At 33.3% G+C, this 13,681-nt stretch overlaps 1 protein-coding gene across 3 annotated transcripts; it reads right to left on the bottom strand.

Moving 5' to 3' along the window:
• Window positions 1–9,098: 9,098 nt before the first annotated feature.
• Window positions 9,099–13,444, bottom strand: LOC114290471 (nucleotide pyrophosphatase/phosphodiesterase 1). Of its 3 annotated transcripts, none has more exons than XM_082902816.1 (2): window positions 11,560–13,425; window positions 9,099–9,488 (listed from the first exon to the last, which is right to left on the bottom strand). In XM_082902816.1, exon 1 carries the CDS (start codon window positions 13,233–13,235, stop codon window positions 11,727–11,729), a length of 1,509 nt encoding a protein of 502 aa, XP_082758942.1. In that variant the 5' UTR covers window positions 13,236–13,425; the 3' UTR covers window positions 9,099–9,488; window positions 11,560–11,726. The 3 variants fall into 3 exon arrangements, with proteins under 3 accessions (XP_082758942.1, XP_028090207.2, XP_028090208.2); XM_028234406.2 differs by lacking the exon at window positions 9,099–9,488 and adding an exon at window positions 9,990–10,463 and having other exon boundaries at window positions 11,560–13,444; XM_028234407.2 differs by lacking the exon at window positions 9,099–9,488 and adding an exon at window positions 9,990–10,474 and having other exon boundaries at window positions 11,560–13,426.
• Window positions 13,445–13,681: the final 237 nt, after the last annotated feature.

Here is a 13,681-nt window from a genome sequence, read left to right as displayed (position 1 = left end):
TGTTTAGGGTTGGTTTAGGAAGTGAGTTGACTTTTTAATTTTTTGGCTTTTTTTGACTATTTTAATCTGGACTAAAAAGCTTGATTTGGGAAGAGCTTTTTGACTTTTTGACTTTTTTTTGTGAGAGAAGAGTGTAATGGTTATGGGTTGAATGTGATGTTTTATTTTTTATGACTAAAATAGTCTAATTTGTTTTTTGTAGATAAAATAGCTAAAAAAACCCAATCTATCTCTTCCCAAACAGAACTTTTTGTTATATATATTTGCAATAATACTCTCAAAGGGAAATTATATAGTATCACATGCCCCCTTAGTCATGACTTTTTGAGATCTTTTGTGGTGTATAACATATGTTTCCTAATTACAATTTTTGAAGTCTTTTATTATAAAGTACCACATGTTCCTAACTACGATTTTTGGGGTCTTTCATCTTTTGGGGCATTTAATGACACAAATATCATAACTTGTATATATAAAAGTCTATACCATAGCATTTTCCACTCTTAAATGCTATAATTGCGACAAAGAGATGTGGATTTTACGTCCATACATATTTAAGAGGGATTTGGAGCGGTTGTGCGTGAAAGTCACTATTGTTGTGCAAGTGTTGAATCTCATTTTAATCTCATTTCGATGATCTGAATTGTTTATTTTTTAAAATAATATTATATAAAATATATTTATAAAAAAATAATATCAATCAGATATCATTAATTTTTTTATCAAATTTTATATGTATTCAATTTTATATTTAAAACAATAATTGCCATTCATTTTTTTATACATATATATTTTGATAAAAAAATTATTAATATCTGATTAATTTAATTTTTTATAAATATATTCTACGCTATGTATCCTAAAAGTAAACATTTCAAATTAGGCACACAATAGTGACTCACGCACAACATGCACTCCGATTTCATTTAAAGATTTCAAATAAGCTGAAAAAAGTTACAAATTATAACTTTAAAAAACCTCATTTTTTAGGCTAAATAAATTTTTAAAATTACAAACACAATTAATTATTTTAAGTAGATAAACTAAATAAGTTAATTTATAATGCTTTCAAACCAACTATAATGACTTGTCAAATTAAGGATTAAATTATCAGTAATATTACATGTTCTAATTAATATACCAACTAGTGTTATGTCATTATTACTAATCTCACCTATTAAGCAAATTACAAATACTCAAAATTTTTAAAATTGTACCACATCATGTGTTAGTATATTAATTTGTACATTAATTAATACATATAGCATTATTCTTAAATTATTGGAGTACAAGACAACTCATAACAAATGGGACGTTTCCAATTCATCTCACGTGATCATAAAAGGTGCATGTTTGGTTCAATTTCTTTTAAGTTAAATTTTTTTATAAAAAGCAAAAATTAAAAAGACTCATTTTTCAATTTTTAGATAAATCGTTTTTAAAATTATTTTTACTTTTTAAATTATAAATTTAAGTTGTACCAAACATTATTTTCAAATTAAAAAAATATTATAAACAACTTAAAAAATTTCACCAAACAACAACCCAAATCATCGAACCTTGACCACAAAAAAGTCATCTCCTTGCATGATTTTGGTGCAACTTACAAAAAAAATCCATGAAGGAAACACCATCAATATGGTATTGGTAGGACGTCTTCTAGATGTGGTTTTGGGCAAGTACCAATTTATGCTTCCATTTATTAGAGAAAAATTAAATAAAATATTTTATTCCAATATTTTGTGGCCAAAATAAAAAGGATTTGATAATATGTAATTGGTCAAGAGTCAACCAATTTCAGTTCTATATATATATAGATATATATATTAGATTGGAGATTTTCAGTTATACTTGTTGAAAAAATTGGTTTTATAAGACTTATTTTGAGCCAACTTTGAGTTCAAAATTGAGTAGGCCCCAAACGTCTTTTTGGGTGAGTCCGAAGAGATAATGTGTTCCTTACCGCATGGTAAGTTACATGGTGAAGACGATTCGTCAAAACCATTTATGAGTGAATGAGAATTTGATGTCGTTTTCGGGTTCATGGAATGGACATTTAAAGAATTAAATGTGGGTTTCCTTGAAATGGGTTGTCCCACATTGAAACTTTAAGAGAGTTTTGCTGGGTATATAAGCTCTAGATTGCAATAGTTGGGTTGGACCTCAAGAGGCACCCCAAGTTTGTAAAAAGGAGAAGTTATGAACAAATTGAACCTTAACCCAAACCACCACCGCGTGCCACCGCCATCCGTGCCGATTGTGGGTCGGGTCGGTTTTAATATTAATTTTTTGGACAAAATTTATTTAATTTTTCTCCAAAATTCTTGCGGGAAAAATTAATTTAAATTTTGTGCCAATGTAATTTGAATTTGAATTCAAATTTTTTGTCCATATTTTACCTTTACAGATCCGAATTCCACAACAGATTTTTCAACCCAAACTTTTTTTTCAATCTGTTAAAATCCGGACAAATTTAGATTCAAAAATCTGGACAGTTTTCTTAACTGCAGCAATTGCAGATCTGTTTGAATAGTAACAGCACTTGTTCATTCAAAATTCAGATCTGTTGAAGTTTGAATTCACACATTTTCAGTCCTATTTATATCTGGACCAATCCAGCAGATTTCTAGATCCGAAAATCAATCTGAAATTTTCATTTTGCTGTCCTCTTTTTCTCCTTTGCATTATTTATTCTGGATTCTAGTTTTAAAGAAAATTAAAGAGAGTATAGGACACAAGGTTCTAGTTCGCCGGAAAAATTTGTTTGGAGTGCTACTACAAATTTGTGAAGATCATTATATCTTGGGAGATAGATGCCACTTAACCGTAAGCACCGTAGCGAGACGAATCTGTCTTAAGAACAGAGTGTTACACACTCGACTTGATCTTTAAATATTCATTCGGTTCGATAAAATAAATTCTGTAAGTTATTTATTTTATTTATTTGATTTTGTTTCAATTTATTTATTATACACAGAAGATTGTTCCAACAATACTTTGAGCATGTGATTATTTGTTATGCAGGATAGCAATGATGTGTTTTTGTTATGAGCTAAATTTGTAAATTGAAAGTGAGAGCCTATAGCAAGATAATGGAAGGAAAACAAAAAAATAAAAATAAAAACCATCGTGGCAAGGTATCTCCATTTGATAGCTTTTATTTAGAACAATTAATTATAGGGAAAAAGGGAGTTTTTCAAAATACGATATTTAAATTTATTCATAATGATGTGAATAATTCATGTGAATTATTAATTGATTTAAAAATCAATTATTTAAGGTTCAAGCCTCCTACCACATCAGTAGGATAAATTAAAAAATGTACTATATTTAATTCAAACCAAGGAAAATTGAAAACAAAATTAAGTGTTTCCTACTTCTAAAAGTTCAATGAAACAAGCAATTATAGTTATCAACATGCACTCACCAAAATATTCTAAGCATTTTCTTTTCCCTTTTTTTTTTTTTTCTCTGCAAATTTTACTTTACCACTTTTCGGTTTGGCCTATATGTTTTTATCCCTTGATATTCGAAAATAAACACATAACCCCTTATAATTTGTAAACTATCAAACATTTCATCCAAATTAATTAGTATGAAACATGTGTTAGGATGTAAAGGGCTCATGTGCTTATTTTTTAATGTTATAAGTTTACTTATTTATAATGATATTTTAATCAATATGCTTAAGTTATTAATGGGCCTGACATTTTATTTCACATATCGTGTGAGTTTGATATATAAAGTCACAAATATTTTTTAAACTTTTCATCTTTAGTAATTTTTTTCCCTCCCAAAATTGTGTGTTTTTTTATTATTTATTCATGTAAACAAATCTAAAAAATCAAAAATTAAAAATATTAAAAACTCATTTACTAAAGACACAAAAAAAAAAAAAATGACTTCTTTTTTTTTTGGAGTGCTTTCTGGAATTTTTTTCAAATTTGTTAAAAAAAACTTACTTTTCTAGTCCATTTGAATGTAATTCAAAACTGTAAGATTTTTTGAGTATTTTTTAAAATGTTTATTAAAGATGAAAAAAAATTAATAAAAAAATTGCTAGAAAAAAGCTAAGTCGACACACCCACACTACCAAGGAATTATATGCAATTACTGTTAGAAATAGTTTTGGGAAAAACAAAATTTTTTTTGAACTTTGGTCTAATTTTTAGGTGAGACTCATGCACCAAAGTTAGCGGGTCTAAATGGTAATGTGTTCTATGCCACGTTGTGATTCACGTAGTATTTTTGGTTGTTCAAAATTATTATCGGGTGAATAAGAAATTAAAGTCAAAGTGAGCTCCATGAAAATTGTGTTTTGGTGGAATTTCCATTAAGATTTGAGTTAAAACTTGTCCACGTTGGTTTGGTGGGCAAACTTATGTGGGTTTATAAGGCATGAGTTTATAACTTGGGAAATGTCTTCAGGGACACCCCAAGTTTGTAGAAGGGAGAGGTTATGAGCAAATTGGGCTAGACCCATTGGACTAAAAAATAAACACGCACGCGATCAGTCAACATGGGCCTGGACACGTAGTGCGAGGTTAAGTTGGGTTTATCCAGCCTAATACTTATCTTTTTAAGTTAAAAACATTTGAATTTAATTTAATTTTTTGGTAAAATAAAATCTGTCCAGTTTAATTTCAATTTTTGAATTTGTTCAGGTTTCTATCTGTCCGAACAGATTCAGTTCAAATCCATATATGTTCAAAATTCAAACTGAACAGGTTCGTATCTGTTCATTTAAACCGAACAGGTCTGGTACTTGTTCAAACAGGTTTGCTACCTGTTTAGTTCAAACTGAAAGGCCACCATTCCATCTATAAATAGGCAGTCCCTCATTTGATTTTTTTCACTTAAATTTCGGTCCTAAATTCTGCTATTGTACTCTCTTCATTTTGCTGCATTATTTTCCTGTGAGTAAGAGTGTAAACACAAAGTGTGTTAGCTATGTAAATAGTTTGTAGCGCTGCTACTATTCACTGCTGATCATTTTATCTTGGAAGATAGACGTCCACAATCTGAAAGCACCGTACAGAGGACGAATCTGTCTTAAGAACACAATGTTAAACACTGGACTTGATCTAAAATTTGTTCGACAAATTAATAAGGTAAGTAACTAATTTACTTTTCTATTTTATTATTTTTTCTGTTTCTGTTTCTGTTTCAGATTTTGATTTTGTTTTTGTAACAAAATAAAAATCTGCTTTATTTATTTATTTTATATTCTGGTTTGATTTTTGTAATCAAACAATCTCTCTTCTTTTCTTTATTTCTTCTGTATTCCGTTTGTTGTTAAGTACTCAAACAGAATTTATTTTTTTTAAATACAGTAAAAATTGTCCAACAATTACTTTTAAAAAATATGAGGATTATGCACACTGAATCAAACCATAAAAGTCAAGTAAATTTGCTCTCCGTCTTCCCAACTGAAATGTGCAGTGAGTTTTTGGATCAAAAGCAAAAATAATTGAGTTCTCAAAAAAAAAAAAAAAATATATACAAAATTTTGTTATTCCACTTGTGGGGTCAATAGCTAGTAGGCCCGTTTACCGGGACAGAATTTTATGGTCCACCATATCTCTAGTTGGAGATTAAGATTAGATCTTCTAATCCGTTTCGTGGGCTCCTTTTTTATCCCGTTTCGATAATTTGCACTATTCACATTTTTGAATTCGTCAGGTATCAAGTCGATCGTATAGCGGTAATTACATGTTCAAATCAGTTTTGTATAAAAAAATAAATGGTGAAAAAATAAACGATTCATATAAAACTGATCGAACATATAGTTGTCACTATCCATTCAGCTTGATTTTTTCCAGAAATAATATACTCAACGAATCTTAAAATGTGAACGGTTCGAATTATCGAAACGAAACTCAAAAATAAACTCACTGAGTGGATTGGAGAGCCTAGTCTTAATCTTCAACTAAGACAAGTTGGATCCAAATTGTAAATATTTCCAGAAGGGAAAATGCATAGCAAGCATAAGGCCAAAGTTTCCAGGAGAGTTGGATTAAACCTACACCATTAGAAAAATGAAGAAATTCCACAAGGCTGCATGAATGAGAAGATATATAGGCGCGCACACACCCAAGCCAACCCAATCAATCTCCTAACTTGGTGGTAAAGAATGTCACATGTAGTCAAAGTGCGCTGCCAGTGACGGGTCAGAAAATTAAGTTGCAGGGAGCAATTATTAATTATAATTTATTATTTAAAATAAAATTATAATTAATATTAAGATAATAATAATTTTAAATAATGATCATAAAATTATTATTATTTTAATGTTGATCATATTTTTATATATATAATAAATTGTAATTAATAAGTGTCCCCTATAACTTAATTTTCTGATTCCACTACTGAATAAGAACAAATCAAAATTTTATAATAGTGTGTAATAACTCGGTGCGGTGATATAAGTTTTTAATTTTAACACAAAAAATTATGGATTAAAATTTCTAATTTTAAAAAATAAAAACACATCATTTATAGTACAAATTATTATAAAATCTATTTAATTTTTATTTGATAGAAAATATTAAAGAGATGACATTGCTTATCAATGATGTGTCTTGAATGAAAATTATTATATAATCTTAGAGTACCACATGGCATTGCCTATGTGATGCACAAATCACGAGAAATCACAAATCACATTAAGGTGGTGTTTGGCAAGTGGGTTGGGGCTAAAATAGTCACAAAAGACAAAACAGGCTATTTTAGCCACAACAAACAAAACATCACATCCAACCCATAATCATTACACTCTTCTCTCACAAAAAAAAGTCAAAAAGCTAAAAAGCCAAAAAGCCCTTCCCAAACCAAGCTTTTTAGCCCAGGCTAAAATAGCCAAAAAAGCCAAAAAGCCAACCCACTTCCCAAACGGAGGCTAAGTAATTTGTCAACTACCTGAAAATAATGAGTTAATTATATTCAATTCATAAGATTTTTCACTACATTATTGGTTTAAACTATTACATAAACAATATCACATATAGGGATGGCAAATTAAACCCGGCCCGACGGGGACCCGACTCCCCGACCCCGAATAGAGCGGGTTTTCCCCGAAAATTATCCCCATAGGGCCGGGGATGGTATCAAAAATTAATTCCCCGATGATTTTCAGGCCGGGGACGGCGATAGGTTTCCCGGCCCCGGCCCCGGTCCCGAATTAACCCCGTATAATCCCCGAATCTATATATATGTTCAGGTTATATTTATATAAATATATTTAGGTTACTTTTTAAGACTATACACTACTCACCTCTCTTCTCCACTCACACTCACCTCTCTTCTCTCAGACTCTCTCTCTCTCTCTATATGTTGCAGTGCTCACGGGACGGCGTCTCTCTGACTCTCCTTCTCTCTCTCTCTATGCTGCGGTGCTCACGGCGTCGGCGTCTCCTCCTCTCTTTCTCACCGGCGTCACTCCTCCCTTAAGGCGTCGCAGCGGCGGCTCCTCTCCTCTCTCACTGGCGGTAGCTCCTCTCTCTCTCTCACGGTATGTCCTCTCTCTCTCTCTCTCACGGTATCTCCTCCTCTCTCTCAGGGTATCTCCTCTCTAGTTACTCTCTCTCTCTCTCTATCTATTTTTTGATTTTGTTTTTCAAATCTGGAAGTTCTGGCCAAGATCCGAGTTGAGGAGTGAGAGACGAATCTGGTGTATGCTAGGGTTTCGCCATTTCTACTATTGAATCTGTCGAATATTTGATCTGAAGTTGAATTATTTTTTGATCTGATGCTGTTGATTTTTTTTTTTGATCTGAAGCTGTTAAATTTTTTTTTTGAATCTGTTAAATTTGTTATTCAATATTTGACCTGAAGCTGAATTTTTTTTTTTTTGGCCGGGGACTTTTCGGGGTCGGGAAAACCCGATCCCCGTTAGGGGCGCGGGGGTGGGGGCAGTGACAGGTTCCCTGTCGGGGATCGGGGCCGAGAACGGGGGTATTTCCACCATCGGGGATCGGGGACGGGGAGTGCGATCCCCGGCCCCGCCCCGTTGCCATTAGTAATCACATAGTGCTCCCAAAGTATCAAATAATTACTTATTGTGAACAATACAATAAATCCTTAGCCAAAAAAAATGTTAAGACTAAAAAACACATTTTGTACATGACCATAAAATAAAAATAAAAAAAAATTCAAAATTGAAGGAGAGGGAATGTGACCCCTTAGGCCTTCTTTGGCTCTGCCCCTGTCTTTTAAATTCTCTTGAATGGTCGAAACCTTATCCAGTAGAAAGTTATTTCTCGTTTTTAGTAACTTACCTTTCGTTTGGGATGTGAATTGACATCTAATTTTTTTAACTATTTTAGCTTGAGGTTAAAAAGTCTCGTTTGGGATGAGTTTTTTAATTTTTTTTATGTTTGTGAGAGAAAAAATGAAATAATTATGATTTGAATGTAACATGCTGTCTTACTGATTTTTTAATATATATATATTTTTTTTTGTGTGATTAAAATAGCCAAAAAAAATATTATCCCAAACATAAGTGGTTGTCTAGCTAGAGTTTTCTTAAGAGCAATGTTATCCATAAGTAGATTTTTTTTTTTAACTTTTAATAGATAAATTTGTTATTTAATAAATTTTATAATAACTAATGATGTTTTTCATTAAATACTATTACAAAAATATTATTAATTATTAATTTTCAATGACAGTTCAAAAATTGTCACAAAAATATCACTAATTATAAATTTTAACAACAGTTTAAAAAAATTGTCATAAAAAAACAGTAATTTTTAACTTTCAGTAACAGTTTAAAAAATTCATCATAAAAAAAGTTCACTAATTATAAGTTTCAGTGAGAATTTATAAAAATCGTAACAAAAAAAATTACTAATTATTAATTTTTAACAACATATGTAAAAAATAGTCATAAAGAATTAATTTTACTAACGATTTTACAACAACTTATTTTTAATAAGATTTCATAAAAATTAAATCAAATTGTTATGAACTATTAATAATTTATCATTTTCCTTTTATATAACGCAGCCAACATTTGTTAGTGGAGTTCATTGCGGGGTGAAATTTATTTATGTATAATATTTGTTACCTTAAAGAAAAAAACACTTTAATGGGGAGTAAGAATAAAACAACACTCTTTGGCCTCGTATTATCTACCTATAATGTTTTTGTCCCTGTAAAAATTCCTATAAAAAGACCCCACCCAAAAGACATTTCACAATCCAAATCTTTGAGATTCCAGCAAAATGTTTTTGTCCCTGTAGAAATTCCTATGAAACCCCCCCCCCCCCCCCCCCCAAAAAAAAAAAAAAAAAAAAAAAAATTCACAATCCAAATCTTTGAGATTCCAGCAAAAGAAGAATCACATATGCAGTTCACATTCAGTCTTCCTTTTGATGAGATGAATAACTTTAATATGAGAAAGATGAGACCAGGCTGGATGCATGAGGTGCCCAATTACTGGACATGATACTCGAGTTTCCATTATATATGTAGCTTTCTCTTCCCTCCTATCAATGGTGGCAGATAGAATGTTAAGATTGTGTGAATCTTGACAACTACTAAGGCCTAGTTTGGAAAGACTAAATAAGTGCACTTTTTGACTTTTTATGAAATATGAGTTGGGTTTGGATTGGGTTTGAAGTAATGTGTTAGAGAGGTGATGTGACTTAAATAAGATGATGTGACTTAAATAGGATAGTAACTTTTTCACTTTGTCTTTTTTTAATCATACCAAACTTGACCTAAATGCTACTTAAATTTGGAGCAAGGATATTTTTTATTTTTTGCACATGTTATCTATGTAACTTGTGTAAACTTTCAGATCATAGTGAAACCGCGACAATTGTTAACATATCCCTTGTATTCTTTGTATATACGCGTGATTTACAATTATTGTGCGTTCATAATTATTGTGCGTTTGTTTTTTGTTCTTCTCTATTTTCGTGTCTTAGGAATTACGTGTCTTAGGCATTGAGATTCCTAACATCCAGAGAGACCAACATAACAACTTACGTAAGTTCATGAAGTATAAATTAATCCATGACAAAATGGCCTGTATAACTTTGCTTGATACAGTGTTTTCCTGATAGATTTTCTCCCGTGACAGGGGGACTCACACACACACACACACACACACACACACACAATCTGTAGGACTTCACACAAAATCTGTAGGACTTCAGAAGGGAAAAAAGGTGCAAGTATGATCACATTACAAGGACAGAGAATAACTACTGAAGCAACATCCATAGTCAGCTCCATGTTCTATAATTGGAAGATCCTAACAATCATAATTGTTGTGAACCCTCAAAGTCAAAATATTCAGAAATACCTCATTTCATTGAATGCACGTGGAGATAAATAAGGTAGCAGCCTCATTTTACCAACAACCAACCATCTTCATAAACCAAGGACAGAGACAGAGAGGAGCTGCTGTGATTCAATACTTCGTTTACTTTTATTATCAACGGTAATCTGTTGATCTGCAAAAGTGCTATATTGTATCTTAATGTTTTCCATAACTTTAAAGTAGTTGAGCAAGCTAAGAATAAAGAGGCAACAAAGGAAATTTGAATGTCTAGAGGCCCATTGTTTTGTTACCAAGAGAAAGTACACAAACATCAAATGCAAGCCATGAATGTATACATATTAACAAGTCAATGATACGAAAAACTCATGCCGTTTATGGTAATTCCACAATCAAAATGCACAGCTCAATCAATTTTACTATTGTGGAAAGGATTAAGACAAGTATACAAGTTTGAACTTAGTTAGAAGCTTACTAACCTATACTGAGACAAAAGATTTTAAATTTCAGATCAGATGAAAATATAATAAATCACAATCATCTCTGTCCTGCAGCATTCTCTTGCTGCAATGCCCACATGCAAGCCCCATCTATTCTTCAAGGTTGCTCAAACTAAAAAGGCCTAGGAATAAAATCTTAACCCACAGTGCCAATATTGCTAACATTGAAACAAGAATGGAATCAAATGCAAGTAATGAAAGAGATGGATGAACACCAAGCCAAGGCTAAATTAGGTTCATAGCAGACAAAATGGATGTCACAATAGCTATAACATTTCCATCTGATACAATATTAAATGTCCCCAAACTAGCGTGCATCATTTTCGCCTTTTAGGGTATACGTCTTATTTCAGTTTCATAACAGCAAACACGATCCACTACAAGTCCAATAACCATGGTTCTGTTTTGTGTCATTAAAATAGTGCACATCCTTGGTTTTTTGACAGCATAGTCCTCCAAGCAGATTGGCATTGCCACACTCACAACATGATCAAACTGACTATGCGATTCCGGATTAAGCCATGTATCCAAATTCGTTGGAACAAAGGAAATCCTAAAATATGAAAATAGAACATGTCCAAACATCCAAGTGGCATTTCACTATACCAGAATTAAAATAATTATCACAACTGAGATTCAAGGTTGCATTTATACAATGTACAAGAAATCAAAATATTGGAGCCAAGAAAATGGAACGGACACCATTATTTAACTTACTCTGCCTAATTGCAAAAATAACCGAGCTGAATGCCAAAAATACAGATATATTACCTTTTGTAAAGCTTGCTTCCATCATGATATATTTCAGCTAATGCATCATACAGCAGAATGGTTACAGCTTCATAACAGATTGAACTTTTGGACCCATCTCTGGAAATCGATGTACTATTTTGTAACATGTTGTACTGGGAGACCTGGGAGTGCTAGCTCCACGGACATCAGTGACTAGGTAAGAGAATAGAGTTGGGAAACAATGCAGATCCATTATTAGGAGCTCCTTGTATATTGAGAATAGAAGTGATCAAATTGTATATCTGTACATTCTCAAAAGATGGGACTTTTCGCCCCCTAGCAAACCGAGGACCATGGCCCATAAAGATAGTCCTCATTGAGAAGAATGCATTGTCATACCCATGTGCTCCTCCACATTCTGCCCTCTTAGATCCCTTCTGTTCCACCTTAAAACTCTCTTCAATCAACCCTATTATCGGTGGAATTCTATCACTTGCCGAGTAATGCAGCCGACTAGGCAGATCCTCTTTGAGGTAAACTTTCAATTGCTTTCCATTCTCAACTTTCCCAGAATCCAATCCTTCATTCATCTTTGCCACAACATCCGATGGAGAGACGCCTGATGGTGGGCGGATTGCGAGCAATGGAGTATAGGATTGAACCCAATCCTTCGGAATTTGAATCCATGGTGCTAAATCATCAAGAAAGATCAATTTTTTATCACATGTACCAACCATTCCATGATCACCCACCATAATTATAGTCACATCCTCAAAAACCCCTCTTTTCTCTAAACCCTGAATCAACCTCCCAATCATGTCATCAATTCTAGCAACTGCATCAGTGATTTGAGGATCATCAGGACCAACCTGATGGCCCTGATGATCCGGGTCCTCAAAATACAATGTCATAAACACAGGAATTTCATCATTTGGCAAATCAAAGTAGTTTAAAACCGTATCGACTCGCTCTTCGAAAGGCACAGAACCATCGTAAAACTTACAGAAATTCTTAGGGCAAGTCCAGGAACCTTTTTTGACCTCAGAACCAGGCCAGAAATAGGTTGCAGCCTTCAAGCCATGGTTAACCACAGTCTCCCACAAGGGTTCACCCAACCACCACTTGGGTTCATGACTTCCCATATTGAAACCCTCACCAGTGTGTGGATCAACGAAATAATTGTTGATGATCCCATGAAAAGCAGGGTACAAACCAGTGACAATTGAGTAATGATTTGGGAATGTTAGAGTTGGGAACACAGAAATCAAACCCCTTTCGGCTTCGGTACCATTGTCGATCAAGCGATCGATATTGGGGGTTTGGGTCTTGAATTGGTACCCGAATCGAAACCCATCTGAGGAGACCAAGAGAACGACTGGGTGAGTGAGTTTGGTGAGTGGACGAGCGAGTTCGGCGATGGGTTCGGTGGTTTGGTTGGGGCAAGAGTCGTGAGACTGGGGTGTGAAAGAAGAGTTGTGAGACTGGGGTGTGGAGGAGGAGGAGGAGAAGAAGAGGAAGGCGAAAGCGATGGCGGCGGAGAAGGCGATGCAGGTGACGAGGAGGAGAGAGATGAAGAGGACGGTGGTGGTGGTGGGTTTTGAAGGAGGAGGTGAAGGGTGGTCTGTGTTGAAGGTGAGAAGAGCAGTGGTTGGGTTTGGTGGGTCTTCTTCTTGAGTTGGAACTGGCATGGGCTTGTTGTCTGGATCTGAACTCATGTCGAGAGAGAGAGAGCTTGGTGTTGTGCTGCAATGGGTTCAGAGAATTGTGATTCTGTGATCTGGGTTGTGCTTTGTTGTTGAGAGAGAGAGAGAGAGGAAGGGATAATGAAGGCAAATTCTAGACAGAGGAGACGGATTGCAGTGAGATGGAAGGAAGGGGTTGCTGGCTGTGTGTGTTTAGATTGTAAAATACGGATAATTATTAAGCGGGTGTTTGGGACGTAGGTTTTTTTTTTTTTTTTTAAGATTTTTTTAGTTGTATGGTATGATTGGAAGAAAAAAAAAATTATATTTGGAAAAATAGTTAAATTTTTTTGTGATTGAATGTGATATTTGTGAGATAAAAAATGAAATGATTACGAAGTTTAATGTGATATTATGTTTGAATTGGTTTTTTTTAGTTTTGTAACAAATTTGTCTTTTAGTAAAAAAAATAAAAAATA

This window comes from Camellia sinensis, chromosome 13 (genome assembly GCF_055761805.1).
Source record: "Camellia sinensis isolate YWXY chromosome 13, ASM5576180v1, whole genome shotgun sequence".
Lineage (NCBI taxonomy): Eukaryota > Viridiplantae > Streptophyta > Magnoliopsida > Ericales > Theaceae > Camellia > Camellia sinensis.
Note: the sequence above shows the minus strand (reverse complement) of the source record. Positions and strands in the feature narration are given on the sequence as shown.